The following is a 21,054-nucleotide window of genomic DNA, read 5'->3' as shown; positions in this document are numbered from 1 at the left end:
TTCATTGTAGCTGTTACCGTTCCCTCTGTTGCTCCGCCACCACTACCACCAACCTCGAACAGGCCTCTCTATAGAGGCAGCACCGATCCATCTCAACAGAAGCTTCTTCCCTGAACAAAATAGACAGAGGCAGCACTATCACCATTCCAGCGTCAACGTTTACAGACAAGCGGCGGGCGGGCCCGTCGTCGCTTCCTTCGTTCCGCATCTCTTCGCCGACCTCCTCCGACTCGGACTTGGAGCTGGATACCTTTTCGACGCCTGTAAACGAGCTTGATAGATCAGCAGCGTTATCGACTTCACGGAGCGAGGAGGGAGGGCTCGGTCAAGGAACACCAGTGACAACAAAAATGAGCGATCCAGCCAGTGCTGATGTGGATGCAAATGCGGTTGCTCCAGCGGATGGCATCGCAAGTGCAGGAAAGAATGGTCAGCTTGGCGACTTGGATCGGTTCAATCCATTACGTGCCACCGAGGGCGATGATGATGACCAAGACGCAGACGACCAACAACCAAATCCATTGGACGATTCGGAGCTCAGTTCGGCAAGCTACCTCGCGCGGCTCACCGGCGTAGCCTGCTTAGGAGGCTTACAATTCGGCTGGGATACTGGTGTAGCTAGTGGCATGCTCGTCGCAATCCACGCTGACCTAGGCCACGAGCTGAGCGAAGGCGAGCAGGAACTCATCGTCAGCGCAACCACCGTCGGCGCAATCCTAGGCTCCATCGTCGCCGGCAGGATGGCCGACTGGCTAGGGCGCAAAAAAGTCATGATCGGGAGCGGAATCCTCTTCCTCCTCGGGGCGATGGAGCAGGCAGCATCGCAAGTGGTACGAGAGCTCGTACTGGGCCGATTGCTCGTGGGGCTTGGTGTCGGGATGGCAAGCATGGTGGTTCCGATTTACCTGGCCGAAGTGGCGCCCACAAAGGTGCGGGGGCGCGTGGTGGGGATCAACAGTCTGCTGATTACCGGCGGGCAGGTGGTGGCGTATGTTGTGGATGCTGCGTTCTACCACTTGCCTCATGGGTGGCGGTGGATGGTGTTAGCGGGTGGTGTGCCTGCTGTCTTCCAGCTGGTGGGGATGGTCTACTTGGACGAAAGCCCGCGCTGGCTAGTGGCGCGTGGACGGATCATCCGTGCTCGGCGGGTGCTGCAGCGCATCTACCCACACGCCAGTGTGCGCATGATCGACCACGAAATCGACCGCATCGCGCGTAGCATGCAAGGCGCCACTTCCTACGACCACGTCGACCCCGACGCACATCACACAGCCGAGCGCGAGGCAGAACAGCACACGCACCGCGGAACAGCAGCCGACATCCAAGCCACGCTGGATCGCATCACTTCCGCCCAGGCACAACTCACATCGTCAGCGCGTCAAACCACGACCCAGGTGAAGAGCAAGCTCAGCATGCTCCTGTACGACCCCGTGCACCGACGGGCGCTCCTGATCGCATCCGGGCTGCAGTTTTTCCAGCAAGCTACTGGAGCAAATAGTTGCATCTACTATGGTTCAAGGCTGCTGATGATGGCCGGATTTGTTGCGAATCCGAATGCGGCGGCGGTGGGGATTGCGCTGGCCAATTTTGGAGGGACGGTGGTGGCGGTTCGGTACATCGACGCCTGGGGGCGGAGGAAGCTGTTGCTGTACACCACAGCTGCGATGGCGGTGTTCCTTGCGCTCGTCGCGATAGGTTTCAGCCAGATCGACGTCGGCCCCGTCACGGGCACACCTGACCACGCCGACACGGCCGCCTCTTCCTCAACCACACCATGGCCCTACGCGACCCTGGTCTTCATGATCCTCTTCACGCTCAGCTACGCCCTTGGGCTCGGCATCGTCCCCTGGCTCATCCAGTCCGAGATCTTCTCCGGCCAAGTCCGCGGCCTGGGCGCAGGGATAGCAACAGCGACGAACTGGACGACGAACCTGCTCGTCTCGTCGACGTTCTTACACCTGGTCAAGCTGATCCATCCCGCCGGGTGCTTTGGACTGTTCAGTGGCATGGCGGCGCTGTGCTGCGCGTTCACGTATGCGCAGCTGCCGGAAATGTCCGGGTTGAGCTTGAGCGATGTGGATAATGCGTTTGATCGGTCGGAGAGATATCAGGCCGTTCCGTCGGACGATGTCGAGTAACCGGGCTCAACAGTCGATATACAATGTCCAGATTGCCATCTCTTTTCTACTACAGTGTGGGTCTTTCTATCGAGGTAAAAGACTTTTGGTGGAGTCATCTTTGCGCGTGCGGTTGCCACTCGCAGCGGTTTGGTCTTCCACCTCGTCTGCGTCTGCTTCTTCATCAAAGTCCAGGATGAATGGTGAGGCAGACGTTGCGTCGTCGTTGTCGCGATACGGTGATTCAGCAGTACCTCGCCTCTGCATCCTGTTCGCGCCATCAGCAATGCTGCTGCTCGGACGTCCATCTGCCCGACGCGACTGCTCTTCCCTTTCAATCGTCTCCAGCACCTTGGTCGTCTCGTTCCAGACGACCCAACCCGTCGCCACACCCACCGCAGATCCAACCAAGATATACACGACGTTGAGCGCCTTGGCCCACCCGTCGAGTTGTGCACGTTGATCGCGGTCCATGAGCTGAAACATGCGCGTGCCCAACCAGACATGAAGGAAAAGTTTGGGTGTGATGAGCGCAGTCGCCGTGAGAAAGTGTTTGAACGACACGGCATCGACGAGGCTCGCAAAGAACAGGTTCGAGTACGCAAAGGGAAACGGACAGAACCGGATGAGGATGGCCATGGACAGGCCTCTGCGACGCACAGCGGTGGAGAGGGCGACGTACTTGGGGTCGTTGAGGGTGCTGCTGATCCACGAGACGCGTTTCGAGTGGTGAACGATGAGGAAGCGCAGGACGCCGAATGCGACGCTGCCCCCCAGCAGGCAGGAGAACGAAGCGAGCAGCCACGCCTGAAACAAGTTGCCGCGCAGTTCGGCATGTTCCGACGTAGCCTCTGCATGCACCCCCCACCCCAAGCCAAAGAGCGTGATGCTCGTACCGTAGCCAATGAGCGGCGGGAAGCTGACGATTACAACGCAGGCGATGAGCAGCACAGCACCGTAGGATTGCGATCCGAACCAGATAGCGAGCTTGGCTGTCGCATTGAACATCGCCTCGGGTCCGATGTAGAGTACGACCCCGAGGATGAGCGCTTTGACTCCGAGGACGAAGTAGATGAGGTAGCGCTGTTCGGGGCGTAGCGCGAGGAACGCTTGCCATGTCGTTTCCGTGTACGAGTGGGCCCGATGGTAGGCTGATTGTAGATGTGATGCATAGGTAGAGAACGACGAGTCGTTGCCTCGCCGCAACGAGGCGTACCTCGCTTGATGTGGATGAGAGGCCGGCATCGTTGAAGGTTTGTGACGACGTCTGAGCTGCAGTCAGAATCAAGCTTCGGCCGTCTCCTTTAAGGGTTCTTTGCAGGTGGAGCTGCGAAGAGCGACGAAGCCCGAGCCAAACTTCCAGCTGGTCAACAGGCTGATGAGACGAGAGCGGCGATGGAGGGAGGCCTGATGAAGTTGGTGGAGTGCGAGTGGGAGTTGGAATCGACGCCGCCAACTTCATCTTGACTGTAAGATCTGAAACGTTGCTCGGCGGCACGCAATCAACAACAAACTGGACCCTGGACCCATAAGAGCCCCGTTTCGGCACAGCCCGAATTTCACCCATCGCGGAATCACAATGCCGTTCTGACAATTTCCGATCTTCTTTCGGCTTTGCCGTTGCGAACGCTCATAGTAAGCGATCGGCTCGTGAGCTTCCTGGTGGGGACGCTGCAGCTGCTAGAGCCACGTTCTCGGAATCTCCGTGGATCCAAGCCTTCGAGAATAACAGCGTCCAAGTCGCATTCTGATCAGTCATGAGTGAATGATTCGAGGAACAACAAAATGTAAATCGCGTTGAGTGGTCGCGCGCGTCGTTGTCCAAGAAAAGACCAACACTAGCAAGACAAATCTCTCTCCAACACGCTCTTCCTTCCTCACCATCCCTTGCGCATACTCACAGAGTAAGCGGTTCATAGCTCAGCAGCATGACGTCCACCTTGGCATCCACCTCCTCCACACCAGGCAACATCGCCTCGACCAGCACCTCGCTCTCCTCCTACACACGAGGCTGCAGCGCAACCGATCTCGACCTCGCCACCACCTCGCTCTCCTCCACGGCCATCACCATCGTGCCGCTTACCTCGATCGACCGCGTCCGCCTCCTCTCTGGGATCTACGGGCCCTTCCGCCCACCGACACCTGCCACGGTCCCGCTCTGGGTGGCGCTGCACCTCAAGAAACGCAAAAAGGCAATTGTCGTCCTGCCGACCTGGCTCACCGTGGATGCGCTCACCGAGACGCTCAAGCACGAAACGACGCAAGCGGGATTCTCCGACTTGCCACACTACTGGATCGGTGTGTCGCAGGCCTTGCTCAGCAGTGCACCGGACGATGTGCCCAACTCGAACCGCGTACGTGCGCTGCTCAAGGACATCCGCGAGGCACGACAGTCCAAGATCTTGTCCGGTGTACCCATGATCAACAGCGTGCATCTCCAGATGCACAACATCTCCGCGCACGAAGTGGCCGAGCTGCGCGGCTTCTTCGGCACTGCGTTTTCGCACCTCAAGGCTCTGAGGCCGCCGAGCGAGGCCGAGGCCGAGGGCAAGCTGCAGTCCGAATTGGATGCCAGGAATCGGTGGCTCTTGATGCCCCCTCTCCCTACCAGTCTCGGCGGAGAAGCAGATAAAGCAGCAGCAGCAGGAGCGTGGGAAAGCTCCGCACCGCGCGGATCTGCGATGGACCAGGACGAATCAATGACCACCAACTACACCGACGAATCGTACCCTACAACTGATTTGAGAGAACCACCACGAAAATCAAACGTCTCGGATTCAGGATTTCACTCTGCTCCCCGACTCGCTCGCTCCATATCGCCGGTACAACGTCCACGGGCAGCCGATTCATCCGACACCAATCGTCCCCCCCGTTTTGCTGTCGACGCCGACGAAGACGGTTTCTAGCCCAAACACCACATTCACATTCGCAATTTCAAACATTACAATACACATCACAGGAACAAGGGTCGAGGGAATGTTACAAAACAACTGAGTTGATACTGAGGGTATGATCTGGAGAATATGGTGCACAAAAAAAAAGTTTGCAGGTCGATAATGTATAGTGACAAGTCTGCGACTACGCATCACCGGCCTTGCCTTCCCTAGCCCCGGCAGCTGTGCCTTCCAAAGGCTGACCAAGCAAGTGCATCGACTGACGCTTGACCATGCTTGCAGCAGAAGACTGGCTTTCCAGCTTCATGTTGTCAAAGCAGTCGGCGTAGATCGAGTACGAGGTGAACACGCTGTCCCGATACGTGCTGCGCGTCCTTTGTCGACGATCAGAGCCTACTGCAAGTTCGGTGGGGCTGGATTGTGCATCGAGAGAGTCAGGTTCGCCTTCTGGCTTGCTGTCGTCGTGCTGCTGTGCCTCGCTCTCAGAAGGGGCAACAGGGTCGTTCGAGTCGTCTGCGCCGCTTTGTGAGTCGTCATCCTCGTTCGCTAGATCGTCTTCGCTGTCGACGTCGGGCGAGAGCACGATGCGAGGCGCCGCTTCCATCGACCGCGGCTCAACGGGAGCATCGCTTGCCGGCCCCCTGTCAGCCTGCGTGTCATCATCGATGCTTGCATTCGCCTCCTTGACACCGTCGCTGCTCTCCAGTACCTTGGCAATGTCATTGGTTCCGCCTAGAGCCGATAGTCCGTCAAGGCCAACAATCGTCAGAGGCCTTGCTCGGCCGCCTCCACGACGAGACCTCACCGGAAGCTCGGCTACAGGCTCGTCGTCTACAGGCTCGTCGTCTACACTGTCACCCTCAACAGAGTCACTTGCCTGATGCTGGGCCGCACCTTCACCGATCGACAAAGGGTCATCCTGCGCAGGTACGGTTTGCCTAGGAGAGGGCGAAGCATGGTCCGAATCCAAGAGCACTGTCGATGCCTCTTCGTCCTGACCGTGAGCCACCGCATCAGCATTGCCTTCATCGGCCTGATACTGGGCCTGCTCTTGAGTCTGCTGCGCCAGAGGCTCGGCTTGGGGCTCAGCCTCAGGCTCTGCCTCCGGTTCGGGTTCAGGCTCAAACAGCCATTCGTGCATCGTAACAATCGTTTTGACCACGTTGGCAGCCTTGCCAAGGTTGCCAAACCCGATCGCGACGCTCGAAGGGCCCGGCGGCGGATTCAACAGCGACGTGCCAAACACGAGCGCCACATTGTGGGCGAGCATCTTGTTCACCTCGCCCTCCTCGACGACACGTGCCAGATGCTCTGCCGTGCGACGCAGAACGTCAAAGTGACACTTGGGCATCTTCCAGATAATGTCGCGCATGGCATACAGGCGATCGTCGTTGTCCATGGCATTCGTCGCGATGAGATCGTCGTACGAGTCGAACGTGATGAGCGGCTCCGGCAGTTCGCGCAGCCACGTCTTCACGGCACCGGCAATCGTGTGGATGTCGCTGAACTCGCCTGTGGAAAGATCGACCGTTTCTGCCGGCTGTTGGTCCCATGTACGGCGCAGGTTCTCGACGGCGCTCTTGGATCCCGAGATTCGATAGATGCCTTGCTCGCGCAGACCTCTGGCCTCGATCTCGGCAAACATGCGTTCGACCGCCGTCGGCACCGAGTGTCCCTCGCGCTCCACAAGCTCCACCAGTGGACGTCCGTAGAGAGGCGCGTGTGCAGCTTTGCCTTTGGAAGGCACTGAGCCCTTACGCGCATCTAGCGGGCTCTTTACGGCATACTCCATCGAGGCCTTTTCGATGTGAGTCACCCATTCTGACAGCTCGGCGGCGTTGTTTGCCTGCAACAGATACTTGGCGCCTTCCTGCGAAGTTAGGTGGAACACAAACGAGCGCTGCGTATTGTTCCAGACCGAAACACGAGCACCTCCGAGACCTGCAACGATCGAAGGCTTCTGCAGTGGAGTCAGGCGCATCAGCTCAGAGACCGACTTCGCGGGCGCGTCAGGCCTGTCAAGCGAAATGAGCGGACGTACGGCACCCTTGAAGAGCGCTGTCATTCGACGGGCACGGATGGTAGCCTTGTCAGGCGGAGGCGCCGGAGCGCTGGTGTTCTTCTCCGAGGGCAACGGCGTCGAGCCGGATGCCGGCGAGGCTGCGGCCGAGGTGCGTGAGCTGCTGGAAGGCATGCTCGACACGCGCGACGAGATGGAAGGACGCAGAGGAATCGCATGGAGCATCATCAAGGCTGCTCGGTCGCGACGAAGTTTCTCTTGCTGCTGCTTGGAGAGGCCGGTGAGCGCTTTTCCGGAGCTGATGGGTCGCAATTGCCCATCGGAGCGCACGGGCGGTGCATTGCGCATCTCTTTGGCTGCGTCCTCGCGGAATGCTCGACGATCCCAGATGACGCGAGTGAGAGCACTTTGCATCAAACGAAGCCTAGCCCCGGCAAGCTCGACGAGATCGGCCACGTTGCAAGGAGGTCGCACTCGTACTGCACCGTCGATCAGCGCCCACATGGTGCGACGCTTTTCGAAATCGATCAGCTCGACGTCTCCCGCCTGCACGCTGGGAGCCTTTGTGGCAGCCTCGGCCAAGCACGAGAGGATCCAACCGATATCCGTCGTCCCCGAAAGCTCGGCAGCTGAGCGCATTTCCGAGTCGACTTGCTTGGGCCAAAGGTCTTCAAGACCGTCACCCCTGGCGCTACGACTCGCGGCAACACCCTGCCAGGCTCGCAAAAAGATGCGTGACTCGGACGAGCCAAGCGTGTTGACGATGGCAGACTCAACAAACGATCCGATGGTGGGCTCGCGGAACGGCAGAGCTGTGTCCGTGACGGCGGTGGTGCTGACATTTTGGGGAATGATTGAGCTGGAAGCCTCGTCGCCCCTCAGCCTCAGCATTCGGGCTCTGCAGATCCAAAGGGCATCGAGGAGCTTGCAGAGTCTCTCCTGGCGACGCTCCAGGCCGATTCCCGACTCGATAATGTGGATTGCGATCCAACCGCGGAACAGACTCTGTGCTGCCAAGGCGTCGCGAACTGCTGACGGAAGCTTGTGCTGCAAGGACGCATCCTTGCTAACGTCTTTGCTCGCCCCGTCACCCACCTTGATAGCATCGAGCATCGTGTACATGTTGGTGACGGGCTTGTCCTCGTCAGCGCTTCCAGTGCCGGCTGGCTTGACGGTGAACCAAGCGGCCGGGTGGCTCGCCTGCTTCTCAAAGATTTCGCTGACGACGAGCAGGTCTCGGTCGACAATTTTGTCGAAGAAGACGGTGGCGATGGATTCGAGGTACTCGACCAGCTCGGCCGCGGTGGCCCTGTCAAAGTCGAATTCGGCCTGAGGCTGGTCGGCAGAGACGTGCACTGGCAGACTTGCGGCATAGCTGCGCTCCTCCTGCCTCGCGTTTGCACCCATGATTCTGGCACCGTACGTGCCTCGGAGCTGAGCCAGCGCGTTGACAACCTTTTGCTGATCAGGATCCTCAGGCGTCACCTCCACGCCCGGATGACGAAGGAAACTCCACGTCAGCTGGTAGAGAACATCGTCATCGACAAAGTCTTGCGGGAAGCGGTCTATCCACAGGCGCAAGGTCAAGACAACGCCCATACGGATGCGGTAGACCATGTCCCAATCGGTCGGCTCCGCTTGACTGCCGGCTGGGATGAGTGGGATCCACGAAGGGAATTGGCTCGAGGGGCGGAACTCTTCCGCTCCCGTAAGCTCCTTGCTTGCAGTGATGGCGGTCGAGAATCGTTTGCGAAGCTGCTCAAACAGATCCGACGGCGAGCAGAGACTGCGGAAAGTCGCGAGGAACGTGGTACGGTACGCTTCCATGTCCATGATCAGCTTGGTCTTTCGATTGGTCGCGTTGTGCGGCTCGCTGCTTTCGTTGGCGGAGGGAGAGGGCGTAACACCGACGTGTTGGATTCCCATCACAAGAAGGTCGATCATGCGATCGAGAGTAGCAGCTTTGACGACCACTTGCAAGGGCACCACAATGTCGACGACCGAGCTGCGGTTGGACGTGGGCAAGCTGGAGCGCTTCGAGATTTGCGAGAGCGGTCGTGAGTAGCGGCCAAAGTCTTGCGAGAATCGCTTGCTGGTCATGGGAGAGTTGGGAAGCGACAACTTGGTCTCTTGCGCCACGCGGAGCACCAATTCGTTGCCGATCTTGATGACACTGTTGCTGCTGCTTTGATCTTCTCGGGTCGGCGTAGGGGCGATCGAGGACCATTCAACGACGCCGCTGAAGGCAGGATTGCGGCCAGATCGACCTGCTAGAGGCGGCGAAAACGCCGAAGATCGGAAGATGGGGGAGCCTGCAAGCGTGGGACGAGCCAGAGGGCGCGAAGCGATGGTGGATTGTGAGTCGCTTCCCATGTTGACGCGCTGCCCGTCGCGTCGCGAGAGCTCGGCTTTGATCTGAGCCGCATTCAGCAAGGACAAGAGCGGCAGGGGTTGTGGGAACAGAAGAGGTACTACAGGCAGGCAAGGATTGGCGGAGATGGGCAACGAGTGCCTCTCGCGAGCATCGAGGTTGCCGAGAGCCTTCGCCTCGAGCTGGAAGGAGCGTTCCATGTGGAAGTCGGGCGTGCGGCTTTTGGATGCATCTCGGAGCAGCAGTTGCATCATTGCCTGGTATTCTGCCAAAGGCTCGGACTGACCAGCGATGCACAAAGTGGACTCGGCAGCAGGCCGCTGCCATGCCGCACGCCACTCGTTCGTCGAGGTCCAGAGACCATAAGCAGCATCGCCTCGACCCGAGACTTTGACTTGACCATCTTGAGCCGATCGATCTGCGGAGTCGTCGGACTGGCGTACTGTACGATAGAGAGAGTTGCCAAGGTAAGGGATTGCTGCGGTGCGGGTACCGTCCTGCAAGGTGACAAAGGGTTCGGCATTGTCGCCAACAAAGCGCGGTTGCACGTTGACAGCGAGACCCTCAGACCAGGAGATGCTCGACAAGATGGGCGCCCACTCCTCTGCCACCAGCACTCGGTCGCCTTCGGCCAAATAGCGCCACGTCTGTTCGAGGCGAGTCACGGCGCGAGAGCACAGGGCGGTACAGACGGCCATCCAGCCAGCGATGTCGCCCAGCGTCAGAAGATACGAGGCAATGGCAATCCAATGACGAAGCACCGAGGCGCGGTGACGAGCGCCATTTTGCGCTGCATTGGTTGCATCGGATCCGGCCGAGCTTGAGCTGAGCAGATGCTTGAGAACCAACGTGGTGAGCGGATGAGGAGACAACGAGTCGAAGCTGAGCGCGCTAACCACCTGAGGGTGTGTCTTGGCTGCCTCGAGCAACTCGCAGAATGATAGGTGAGGACTAGCCAGGAGACGCAGCGCATTGGCGTGGAAAACTTGGATCTGTTGAGCGATCTCGAGAGGTTCCAGCTCCAGCAAAAGATCGTCCGAGATGGTGAGGGAGCTACGCAACTTGCGCAAGTCTGGGCGGGTCTCGCCCACGTCCTTGTCAGCTACGACAGTGATCCAGTCGGGGAGCTGGGTAGCAGCAATGGCCTCGGCATCAAGGACGGGCGCTGCCGATGCATCTACCTTCTTCGAAAGGTCATCATTGTCAAGCTGCAATAGACCTGCCAGACGTTCGAGAGCGGCGCGCCGCTCCATTGTTGCGCTGATGCCGGCTCGCACAGAAACGTCGAGCAGCGTCGCGAGACGGGACTTGAGCGCAGAGTCGGACTGGGGTGAGGCTGTTGGCGCAGAGGCAGCAAGGACCTCTTCTGCACGCGTCTGTACCTCAGAGAGGAAGGCAGTGATCTGCGCTGGTTCTGATGACTTTCCCTCTCCGCTGGCGAGCATGGAAGCAAACACGGTAACCACAAATCCCTCCACGGGCCAGTTGTCGGACCTGTCTGCTTTGCCATGATTCAAGATGGGCGATGTAATGGACCGCCTCGGATCTGAAACGGCCTTTGCGGGCAGCTGTGTTGCCTTGACGAACTCGTGCGCCAGTGCTGAGATACTGCCACCCTGGATACGTTCGATCCATGCGGCAGGCGCATCGATGGCATCGGTCAAAACGAGGTCAGGATGTTTTCCCGGTTTGACCCAGTCTCGGTGCGCAGCACCGCTGGTATCCAACTCGGCAGGAGCTGCGTGGGGAGTTGCTGGTGGCTCGGCAGACGCGGAACCCGACGTGTTTTGTCGAACGGCTGGAAACCGCGGACGTGGACTCGGAGATGGCAGCGGCGACGTCATGTCTGAATTGCTGGAAGTTGCGGTGAGTAGGTCCTGCTTGCTGAGACCGCTTCGCAAGAGCAGGTCAGCATTGAGATTCGACAAGGATGCAGCGGGCGTGGCGGGCACACTGCGAACGATGCCAGTGGGGAAGATGGCCTTGACCTCGTCCGAGACGCTGCTGGGCGGTTTGTAAAAGTAGAGACGCCCATCGTGCAGCACAACGCGGTATGGCTTCCAGCCCTTGGCGATGTCCTTTTCCTTGTCCTTGTCCTTGCCCTTGGTATGATCGTGCCCACCAAGCTGCGCGATGGTCAAGCTGATGTTGGCATTGCGACTGAGGAAGCCTTGGAACACAGCTCCCGGGGGAAGAGGCACGGGCTCGAGGGCGGTCTGGATCGAGAGTGGGGAGGGCGAAACAGGGGAACTGCCAAGGTTGGTAAGGCCAAGCGATGCCGCAAGACTGCTTGCGACGACACCGCGGCCGGTGTCCTTGCCGCCGAGCTTGGAGATCTTGCGCGCGTGTTTTGGCTCAAATCGCTGCGCGGCAGCCGATTGCAGGTGACTGTGCTGGGGCGGCGACATGCTGTTCCATTTGGTAGATGCAATGGACGTTGTGGAGGGCTGTACATGCGATGAGACCGAACTGAGCTTGTTGTGGCCGGCTTTGAAGCGTTGGAAGGAAGCGGTATGTTGCTGGGCGGCGGGCGATGCAAGGGTACCCATGTCGCTGGGCCGCCAGTCGGGCTGTGCGCCCGCGACGCCGAGCTCTCCCCATGTGCCGGGCGAGGTCGAAGTGGCGGCAGTAGCAAGGGTCGATGTGCTCTCATCATAGCCAGGCGAGGCAGGGAGAGGCGATGCGGAGCGATCGGCCAAGCTGAGATCGTCGACGCTGCGCGAAAAGTTCATTGCGGGACTGGGAGAGCGCAAGAATCGATTTCCGTCGGTAGCGGCAGAAGAAGCATGCTGTTGCTGGTAAATAGCCGGTACGCGCGAAAGCTCAAAGTGGGCATTGGTCGGGGATGAAAGGTCAGGTCGCGCATGCAGGTCGGACTGGCTTTTGCTGTAGTGGGTATAGTTGTTGCTGATGGGTGGCTCTTGACGCTGCCCTTTGGAGAGAGGACTGTAGGAGAAGTTGAGCTTTTGAAGGGCCGGCTGTGGCTGCTTGAGCGACGCAGTGGAAGCTTTGCGATCTCGACCCATGCCGCTGAAAAAGCCTCGCTTGGAGGGGCTGGCCACGGCGCCGGCGGAGGCCTCCTCGGAGTAGCTTGGTCGAGAGAACGGTCCTGGCCGGGAAGGATACGAGGTCACAATGGAGTCGGTGTGCTGATGGTGGGGGTGATGCTGCTGCTGCTGCTGCTGCTGATGTTGCTGTTGATAGTTGGCGCTCGGGACTCTACGGTTCTGCGCAGAGCCCGGAGGTGCCTGTGGGAACATGTGATCCTGCTGTAGCTGCCGATGATACTGAATGTGATTGGTGGTGTCATCGAAGGGATCCTCCGGGTGGGTCGCCAGCGACGAGAGCGAAGTGGACGCATTGAGATTGGAGGAGCTTGACGAAGAGGAGAAAGGAGCTTTGGCCTTGTTGAGGAGGAAGTTGAAGGCGGACTGGCTGCGACCTATCGGCTGAGACTGGGACTTGTCCAGTGATGGTGGCGCAGCGTGATGCTGTGGCTGTTGGTGAGGGTAGTGCTGCTGAGATTGAAGGTAATGATGCTGCTGTGCTTGTTGTTGTTGTTGTTGCTGCTGCTGCTGCTGCTGCTGCTGCTGCTGTTGGTAATGGTATTGATGTGGTTGCGGTGACGATGAGGCTGCTTGCTGAGCGGCCTGATGAGATGGTAGCGGCATGCTGACTGTAACGCTGAGGCTCGCGCCTTTCGAGAGGAAGAGCCGAGTGAGCGGTCGTGGAGAATGCAAGACTCGAACGACGCTGCTCGATCACCGTGGATGCAGCGTATGCGGTTGTGGCGGGTATCCCTCAGACGTCGGACGGCATCCAGAACAGATCGCCGCGAGAATTGACGGGTTGGCACACGGCTGCTACGGTGCTGAGCTCGTTGGTGCTCGGTGGGGCCGATGTGGTGGTCGCAATCCAACGACAAGAAAATGCGAACGTCGTTTTCCACGAGGAGCGGCTAGTGATGGTGGTGGTGATGCCAATGTAGCGTGATGCGAAGCGCCGCGATGAAGTGTGAGGAGAAGCGAATCGATGAGACGTGCTAGCGTGCTTAGGCTGCGTTTCGAAAAGACGTGGAAGTCACTGTCTTTGATGAGGTCGGGACGCCTTGGAAACACACAGGCAACACACATGCAGTGCGCTTGCTCGGACGCTCACACGCGCACCGCACATGCACGACACATGCAGCACCCTCCGAACGCCCGCCCTTCCTTCCTCGCCCACGCCTCTCGCACGCTAAGCAGAGCTTCCGGAGCGGGACAAGAACCAAAGATTTTGACATAGATTCGGCTAGCACACGGGAAAAGACAAGATCCAGCCTGCGACAGGGAGGGGAAGCGAGGGTGTGTGGCGCGTGCGGTCCCCCTTGGTTGGCCTGCTTTCGAATTTTTCTCTTTTCGCCTTGCTCTTGCTCCCGCTCGAGCCTCTCTTTCGCACTGCGCCCTGGCCTGGTTGTGCTGTCCGAGGGGACGAGAAGACGCGTAAAACATCGTGAAGAAAAGACCAACACTTGCCATTTTTCCGACCCTTTTTTTTCCTTGGGAACCCTGAATAGAACGGCAATCAAGAAGAGTGCAAAAGAACAGCACAGCGCAGTAGCGTCTTTCGTCGCCCAGCTGCTGCATACCTCTAACTTTCCCTTTGTTCCAACGAGAGATTCAGAGCTTTGATTCGAAATGGACCTTGTTAACACGGTACCCCGACGGTCTAAGCAGTCACTCCGTGTCGGCTAGCACACTCCGAATGGACTGCGCTCCGAGCCAATCTGGGTGGCTTGGCAAGGCCCCCCCCTTTTTTGGCTATATCTCACTCGCTGATCGATCAACTGATTCATTGATTGATGATCGATTGTTTGTAGTCAGTGCACAGCGAAGACGATGCGTCTTTGTCTTCTCTCCGATGCATGGTGAGCTGGAAGGAGACAGATCAGCAGCTTGCATCGAGGCAATTCCAAGGCACACGCGAAATTGGTCGACCGGCTCAGATTCGCGTCGCTCGAGACATGCGCACCTACAACGCGCCTGTACCTGATCCGTGCCCGGGTAGCATGGCAGCGAAGGAACAGGGTGTGATGCGGTTGGAGGACCAATCGAACGAACAACAACACACTACCGATGCATCGAAGGGCGGTCGGCTTTGCAGCAAGGACGGAATCCCGAGAACGAAGACTGCAGCAGCCCGTAGAATGGGCCGAACTGTAGAATGGGCCAAGGCGCCAGCGCGTTCGCTGTCAGGATCGCAAAGCAAGGCCAGGGAAGATTTCTAGAAAGGCTTCGAGGAATGAAAGAGCGAGCGGAGAATGCACGCTGGCCGTGCGCCGGGGCCAGAGAAGGCAATCTCGGGATTCTGGTCTAACTATCATTGTTCTTCATCACTTGGTTGCTTTTCTGTTTGGCTCGTATCGCAGGCCTGACCTCGGTCACTTCGGTCGATGGCCTTTTCGTAACTGAGCATGCATTCCGGCGCCACATTCGAGCGGCCGAGAATCGCTGTTGTTTTTACCCTTCTCCGTGCGTGCGGAGCGTGGGTCGTCGGGATACACCCTCTCTCTCCCCTTGCATCAACCCTTTTGCCAGCAGCAGTCCCATCTCTGTCGACATTCGGCATGTTGGCATTTGAAAGCGGAGATGCCACGGACATTGACTGCATCGCCGATGCTGGTGGGAGAGTCGGTGCCTTGTTCCAGATCTGCAAAGGCTCAGCATTGTCAGAGATAGATGTGATTTTTGCTGCAGAATGGTACTGTAACAACCCGAAAACAAGACTCGAAATCCGGGTTACAAAATTCGCCGCTCTTGAGCCGACTTTTGTCTTTTAGCACCTCGTTGACAGTACCGAAAGGCATCGATCGATTGACAGGAACAGTTCTTCTCGTTGCAAGCCAGCGTAGTCCGCTTCGGCCACTGAAAGCCGAAAGAGGAAGGGCATAGCGGTGCTTAGATGCATCTACCGCCCAGGTTGGGGATTGCGGTTAAACTACAGCACACGTCCTTTGTGGGAAGCGGCGTTTATTTGCGTCGCTCCCACTTCGAGAAGGATTTACCGGGAGACCGTGGTCTGCCGATCCTGTTCGTTGTTCCACTACCAGCCGACCAGCGAGTCCGAGGACTTTCTCGTCGTTATAGGGTCTCGGTGTTCACTACTCTAACAAGACCACGGCTAGGCTCGACGCTAAACCGGTTATATTGACGCGAAATTCAGGCAAAGTCGAGAGCCGGAGGTGCCGACATGTCGGCCTTTGCAGATAATGAAGCGCTCCGATGCCGGTTGCTTCCTGTTTCGTGCTTTGATGCCAACCACCGCTGTTTGAAATCAAGGATGGACGGGATGCCAACCGAACAGCCAAATTCAGCATTCCGGCATCAGCGGCCGACGGCGGCCCTGTCTTTCGCACGAGGGGATTTTCGTCGCCGCGCCCCCACTGTTGGTTGGCTGGCTGATCTTCGTGGGGTCATAGCATGAAGTCTGCATTTGGCGCATGGCTGTCTTTCTGTCACGCTTTCCCCGCTTTCATTTGCCTGATTTCATGTCAATAAAAGCCTCGTAACCCTGTGACGTTCTACTCTCTCTCCTCCTCGTTCCATCCACCTATCTATCCCTCACCATCTCAACCTCATCTACTCTAATCCGACATATCAACAATGGCACCTCAGATCCTCACATCGCGCGAGCCAGCACCACCACGCGTGCAGCGTGGAAACTTGTTCGACTTCCTCTACAGCAACCCGAACAAGGTTGACGACCGCAAGGCAGCATACATCCGACTCGATGGTAAAGAGTACTCGCGCAAACAGCTCCAAGACGACTCGCGACGACTCGCCCATGGTCTGCGTCACAAGCTCGGTCTTAAGCCCGGATCGAGGATCGGCGTCTTCTCGCCCAACAGCACCGCATACCCGTGGGTTGTCCACGCCGGTCTCTGTGCTGGTGTTGTTCTCGTTCCACTCAACGCCGCGTATGGACCCGAAGAGCTCGTCCACCCTATACATGATGCCGAGATAGAGTACATCTTCTGCCACCAGAGCGTACTCAGCACGGCGCGGGAGGGTCTCGAGCTAGCCAAGTCGGGCCTCAAATCGCGCAACGGTCAAAACCGTCTTTGGATCGTGGACGACGGCGACAGCCTCAAGAAGGGCGACAAAGGCGAGCTTGATGCACGTACACTGCTGGAAGATGGTCGTCTGGAAACGCACAAAGTCGTCGACGACCGCACTGAAGACGCTTTCATCGTCTACTCGAGCGGTACAAGCGGCAAACCCAAAGGTGTCCAGTTGGTGCACGGCAACATGACTGGCGTCACCACCGCCATCGTCAACACATTCCGCGACGCCATCGGTCCCAACGACCGCTACGTTGCTGTGCTCCCTATGAACCACATTTTTGGGCTTGCTAAGTACCTTTGTAAGGGCATTTACATTGGCGGAGAGTCGGTCGTCATCCCAAAATTCGATCTCGATGTGTTTTGCTCGGCAGTAGAAAAATTCAAGTGCAACATCGCGTACGTCGTACCGCCCATGCTGGTGCTGCTGGCCAAGGACCCACGCGCCAAAAAGTACAACCTCAAGAGTCTCAAGTGGGTTATGTCCGGGGCGGCGCCGCTTGGATCCGAACTCAGCTTGGAGGTGGAAGCCGTGCATCCAGGCTTGCTTGTCACCCAAGGCTGGGGATTGAGCGAGACGTCGCCCACCGCCACCTTTGCGAGCCCGGAGGAGTATCACGACCACATGGGCAGCTGTGGCCGCTTGCTGGCAGGCGTAGAGGGACGGCTGGTTGACGACGACGGGAACGACGTTGGCTTCGAGCAAGGCGAGAATGGCAAGCCGGGAGAGTTCTGGGTGCGTGGCCCTACCATCATGAAGGGTTACCTCAACAACAAGGCGGCAACCGACGACTGCATCACCCCTGACGGCTGGTTTAAGACGGGCGACATCGCCATCATGAAGGACGGCTTCTTTTGGATCGTAGACCGCAAAAAGGAGCTCATCAAGTACAAGGGTTTCCAGGTGCCTCCTGCCGAGCTGGAAGCGACGTTGCTGTCACACCCCAAGATTGCAGATGTGGCTGTGATCGGTGTTCAAGACAAAGCGCAGGCCACCGAGTTACCCCGAGCGTACGTAGTGCTCAAGCAAGAAGTTGCGCAGAAGGAGAATGCCGAGGATGTGGCCAAGGAGATTATAGAATGGACTGCCAAGAAGGTGGCTAACCACAAACGCCTCCGTGGCGGTGTCAAGGTCATCGAGCAGATCCCTAAGAGGTAAGCCTTGACGAAATTTTTTCACAGCTCGAGGAACTAAAAGAAAGAATACTGACCTCATTGCTCTTGTTCTATGTTGCGACAACAGTCCATCGGGCAAGATCCTTCGACGAATGCTGCGCGACGAAGCTGCAAAGGAGTCGCAGTGATCGCAATATTGAGCTTGCATACTTCTTGATACTGTAGAACATGACGAAGAAGAAAACTTGATCAATCTTATGCATTTCTGCTCGGACGCAGAGAGCGTTCCGAGACGAGTACGGCGCCGTCATGAGAGCGTGTTGGAGGAGGTTGCCGAGAACCGCGTTGTGGGGTTGTGCGCCTAAGCAGAGGCGAGAGAGAAAGCCGCGCTTCGGCCAATTTTGCGCACCGATTCCGCGGCCAAGGATCTGAGTGTAAAAACGCTACCTACGCATGTGAGTCTTCGACAAAGCTGCTTGGCACGAGCATTTGTCATGTCGGTAATGGAACACAAGCGGCTTCATTGCAAAGCATCCGGAACCCACGGCAAATCGCCGTAACCCTCAAGTTGCGCGGCGCCGTCTTCTGTTTTAAAAGAGGAGGAGGCATGTCCTCCACCTCGAACTCATCATCGCAACTCTCGACCAAAGGTATCGACGAAACCATGTCCGGCGAGATTCAGTTCAAGGTGTATGAGACAAGTGTCGATCCAGCCCGGATCCCAGGCCGGGCACCCACGGTCCTGCTGCTGGGGCCGTGGCATGCTGGAACGCAGGGTCTGGCGCTCAACCTCTCGGAAGAAGGATACCAAGCGGTGCTGGTCGACACCGCGCCCAACTCGGCCTCGCTCGATGCGCTTCGACGTCGGCCAGCCACCCAACCGGATACTCACGTTACGGACAACGACCTGCGCGACACCGACGGCTGGTCTGTGGCTGTCAACCTCATCGCACTGGTCGATGCGCACATCCAAGGAGGCTGGAACAAATACACTGGGTTGATCACATTCGGAATGCAGCCGCAGGATGCAGTCGTTGTATCGGCGCTGCACACGGAGTCGTCCAAGCGCGGCGGGCTGTCGGCTTGCATACTGTATGGATTGCTGCTGAAGACGAACCAGCTGCTCGAAGCCGCCAACCGTTCAGGAGATGTCCCACTGCTCGTGCACGTACCAGAGTCGGACACGGAGCGGGTGGATGCGCTCGTGGAAGCAGCCAAGCGCGGGGGTCTTCCACAGGACGCCTTGCCGTTCCATCCCGAGCTCGCCGAGTTCAAGGCATCCTTAGGCCCAGTGAAGCCAAAGACCGTTTCGATCTTCACGTATGCCTCGATCGGCGTCAATGAAGATGCAGCGTTGTGGGGATGTGCATTTCCCTTCTCGCACCATGCGAAGGATTTCGCTTTTGCGAGACAGGTCAACGAGGCGCACAGGAGCGCAGCGGCCATGAGCTACTCGCGCACCGTCGCGCTGCTCAAGTCCACCATGGGCCCACGCTTCCCGCTCGAACAGCTCTGGGACCAACACACGTTCTTCGAATTTGCCACCCGCGACTCTGCAAAGACCATGTCGACCATGGTCGCACAACCTTACGTCAACCATGTCGCCTGCCTCACCGGTGGCGCGGGTTTCACCCAGCTCGCGCGCTTCTACGAGCACCACTTCACCTCGGTCTCCCCGCCTGATACCCAACTCGTACCCATCTCGCGCACCATCGGCACGGATCGCATCATCGACGAAATGGTCTTCGAGTGCACACACACCACCACGATCGACTACTTCCTCCCCGGCGTCCCCCCCACAGGCCGCAAGCTGCGCATCCCCATGGTCGGCATCGTCAACCTGCGCGGCGACAAGCTCGCCTACGAAAGCCTCTACTGGGATCAAGCAAACGCTTTGGTCCAACTCGGCCTGCTAGACCCCGTCAAGAGCTCGCTCCAACCGGGCACAGCGCTACCCATTGCGGGCGACCAAGTCGCTCAGAAGATCTTGCACCCATACGGCGTACCGTCTAACGAGTTGATGCCCAACTGGCCCGAGAGCGAAGGTAAAAGCATCCCCGCCGTTGTAGCTCAGAAAGACACATCATCGTAGTCTTTAGATGAATGCAAACGATATATATCACTCCGAGAACCGTGTGCATTGCGGAAAAGAAGAGACTGGCAAGGCAAGAGAAACACTTTTGATACAAAACGTGAGCGAGCGGCGCCCTTCATTTGGACTCCGGCTGGTTCCAGGAGAGATAGCTCATGTCGCCGAGCTTTCTCGGCTTGATCAAGTGGCGAGCGGTGAAAATGAGTCCAAGCAGCACCGCCAGCGCAGCCACGGCAATAAAGGAAAGACCCAAGAACGGGTTTCTGCCACCGACCCAGGACGAGGTGCTAAACACAACGCTCTTTGTACCGTCAAACATGGCCACGGGGTAGTTGTCCACCACCTGGAGCAGATAGCGCCCAGGCTCCATGGCCATGGTATCGTTGCGCTTGTACAGCTTGCGGAAAGTGGGCAGGCCAGCAATGCGCATCCACACCATGAAATGCTCGTCTTCGCTGGGGTCGAAGACGTTGTTCTCGGTGTATCCGCTTGAGAAGCCGTAGTGGCCCGAGGCGCCCTGCCAGTAAGGTGGCGGCACGATCTGGTCGGCCGCATACTTTGTTTTCGAATACTTGTCCTTCTCTCCGGGCCAGACAATGTTCTTCTCGCTCATGACGTACGTCTCGTTGGGGGAGTTGGAGCCAGCAACATTGAGTAGGACGGGGTCGCCAAAGGTGTCGTTGAATACCGAGTTGGCGATGAGACCGCACGGGTAGATGATCTTGTGCGTGTTGGGATCCACATCGACAGGTTTGCACGTGCCACCCGAGATGGTGCTGTACGAGACGGCATCGCCGCTGAGCTGGCTGGAGTCCAACGACTTGACGTATCTGCGGTGGTTCTGGTAGTAGTTGGTCAGCTTGTAGTAGAGGAAGACGCTCGACTCGAGTCTCGCCGGCACGCTGAAGTAAAGATTGCACGTCTTGGAGGCGCTGTCCCATGACCAAGTGGGTGTCTGGAAGTTGGTCGAGTTCTTGTCGTGCAGCTGGTAGTTGTATTTGGACGAAGGGATGGGCGCTTGTGTCGGGGTGGCAGGTGCGGTGGAGCACTGGGTGTAGTCAATGGTGAACTCGTTGACCTGCTCGGCAAAGTAGTAGAGTACGGCGCCGATGGGGGCAAAGATGATGGCAACGAGGAAAAAGGCGGGCAGGACAGTCCTGGGAGTGAGGATGGGCTGCCACGCCTTCAATCGCTGCTGCTTGAATGCGGTGTTGGCGGGTTTGCGCTGGGCATACTTGCGCAAACCCTTAGCGGACGAGGCATCGCTGTCTGCATCGTTGGCGGAGCCGTTTCCTGCAGCATCGCCGGCGTCGGTGGCGCGAGGATTGCGCTTGAAGATGGCCAT

At 58.1% G+C, this 21,054-nt stretch overlaps 7 protein-coding genes across 7 annotated transcripts; 4 read left to right on the top strand and 3 right to left on the bottom strand.

The window, feature by feature from the left end:
* Positions 1-350: 350 nt before the first annotated feature.
* On the top strand, positions 351-2,138 carry EX895_006044 (uncharacterized protein; the record flags this gene model as incomplete). Its single annotated transcript, XM_029886636.1, has 1 exon — positions 351-2,138. One exon carries the CDS (start codon positions 351-353, stop codon positions 2,136-2,138), a length of 1,788 nt encoding a protein of 595 aa, XP_029736949.1.
* A 66-nt stretch (positions 2,139-2,204) lies between these two features.
* Positions 2,205-3,362, bottom strand: EX895_006043 (uncharacterized protein; the record flags this gene model as incomplete). The annotated part of the gene is made up of 1 exon (XM_029886635.1): positions 2,205-3,362. One exon carries the CDS (start codon positions 3,360-3,362, stop codon positions 2,205-2,207), a length of 1,158 nt encoding a protein of 385 aa, XP_029736948.1.
* A 683-nt stretch (positions 3,363-4,045) lies between these two features.
* On the top strand, positions 4,046-5,023 carry EX895_006042 (uncharacterized protein; the record flags this gene model as incomplete). The annotated part of the gene is made up of 1 exon (XM_029886634.1): positions 4,046-5,023. One exon carries the CDS (start codon positions 4,046-4,048, stop codon positions 5,021-5,023), a length of 978 nt encoding a protein of 325 aa, XP_029736947.1.
* A 172-nt stretch (positions 5,024-5,195) lies between these two features.
* On the bottom strand, positions 5,196-13,073 carry EX895_006041 (uncharacterized protein; the record flags this gene model as incomplete). Its single annotated transcript, XM_029886633.1, has 1 exon — positions 5,196-13,073. One exon carries the CDS (start codon positions 13,071-13,073, stop codon positions 5,196-5,198), a length of 7,878 nt encoding a protein of 2,625 aa, XP_029736946.1.
* Positions 13,074-16,043: 2,970 nt separating this feature from the next.
* Positions 16,044-17,805, top strand: EX895_006040 (uncharacterized protein; the record flags this gene model as incomplete). Its single annotated transcript, XM_029886632.1, has 2 exons — positions 16,044-17,656; positions 17,745-17,805. 2 exons carry the CDS (start codon positions 16,044-16,046, stop codon positions 17,803-17,805), a joined length of 1,674 nt encoding a protein of 557 aa, XP_029736945.1.
* A 419-nt stretch (positions 17,806-18,224) lies between these two features.
* Positions 18,225-19,709, top strand: EX895_006039 (uncharacterized protein; the record flags this gene model as incomplete). Its single annotated transcript, XM_029886631.1, has 1 exon — positions 18,225-19,709. One exon carries the CDS (start codon positions 18,225-18,227, stop codon positions 19,707-19,709), a length of 1,485 nt encoding a protein of 494 aa, XP_029736944.1.
* A 118-nt stretch (positions 19,710-19,827) lies between these two features.
* On the bottom strand, positions 19,828-21,054 carry EX895_006038 (uncharacterized protein; the record flags this gene model as incomplete). The annotated part of the gene is made up of 1 exon (XM_029886630.1): positions 19,828-21,054. The coding sequence occupies one exon, from the start codon at positions 21,052-21,054 to the stop codon at positions 19,828-19,830; it is 1,227 nt and encodes a 408-aa protein (XP_029736943.1).

The sequence above is a fragment of the Sporisorium graminicola genome, chromosome SGRAM_8 (genome assembly GCF_005498985.1).
Source record: "Sporisorium graminicola strain CBS 10092 chromosome SGRAM_8, whole genome shotgun sequence".
Taxonomy (NCBI): domain Eukaryota; kingdom Fungi; phylum Basidiomycota; class Ustilaginomycetes; order Ustilaginales; family Ustilaginaceae; genus Sporisorium; species Sporisorium graminicola.
The sequence above is the reverse complement of the archived record's forward strand: the minus strand, read 5'-3'. Positions and strand labels throughout refer to the sequence as shown.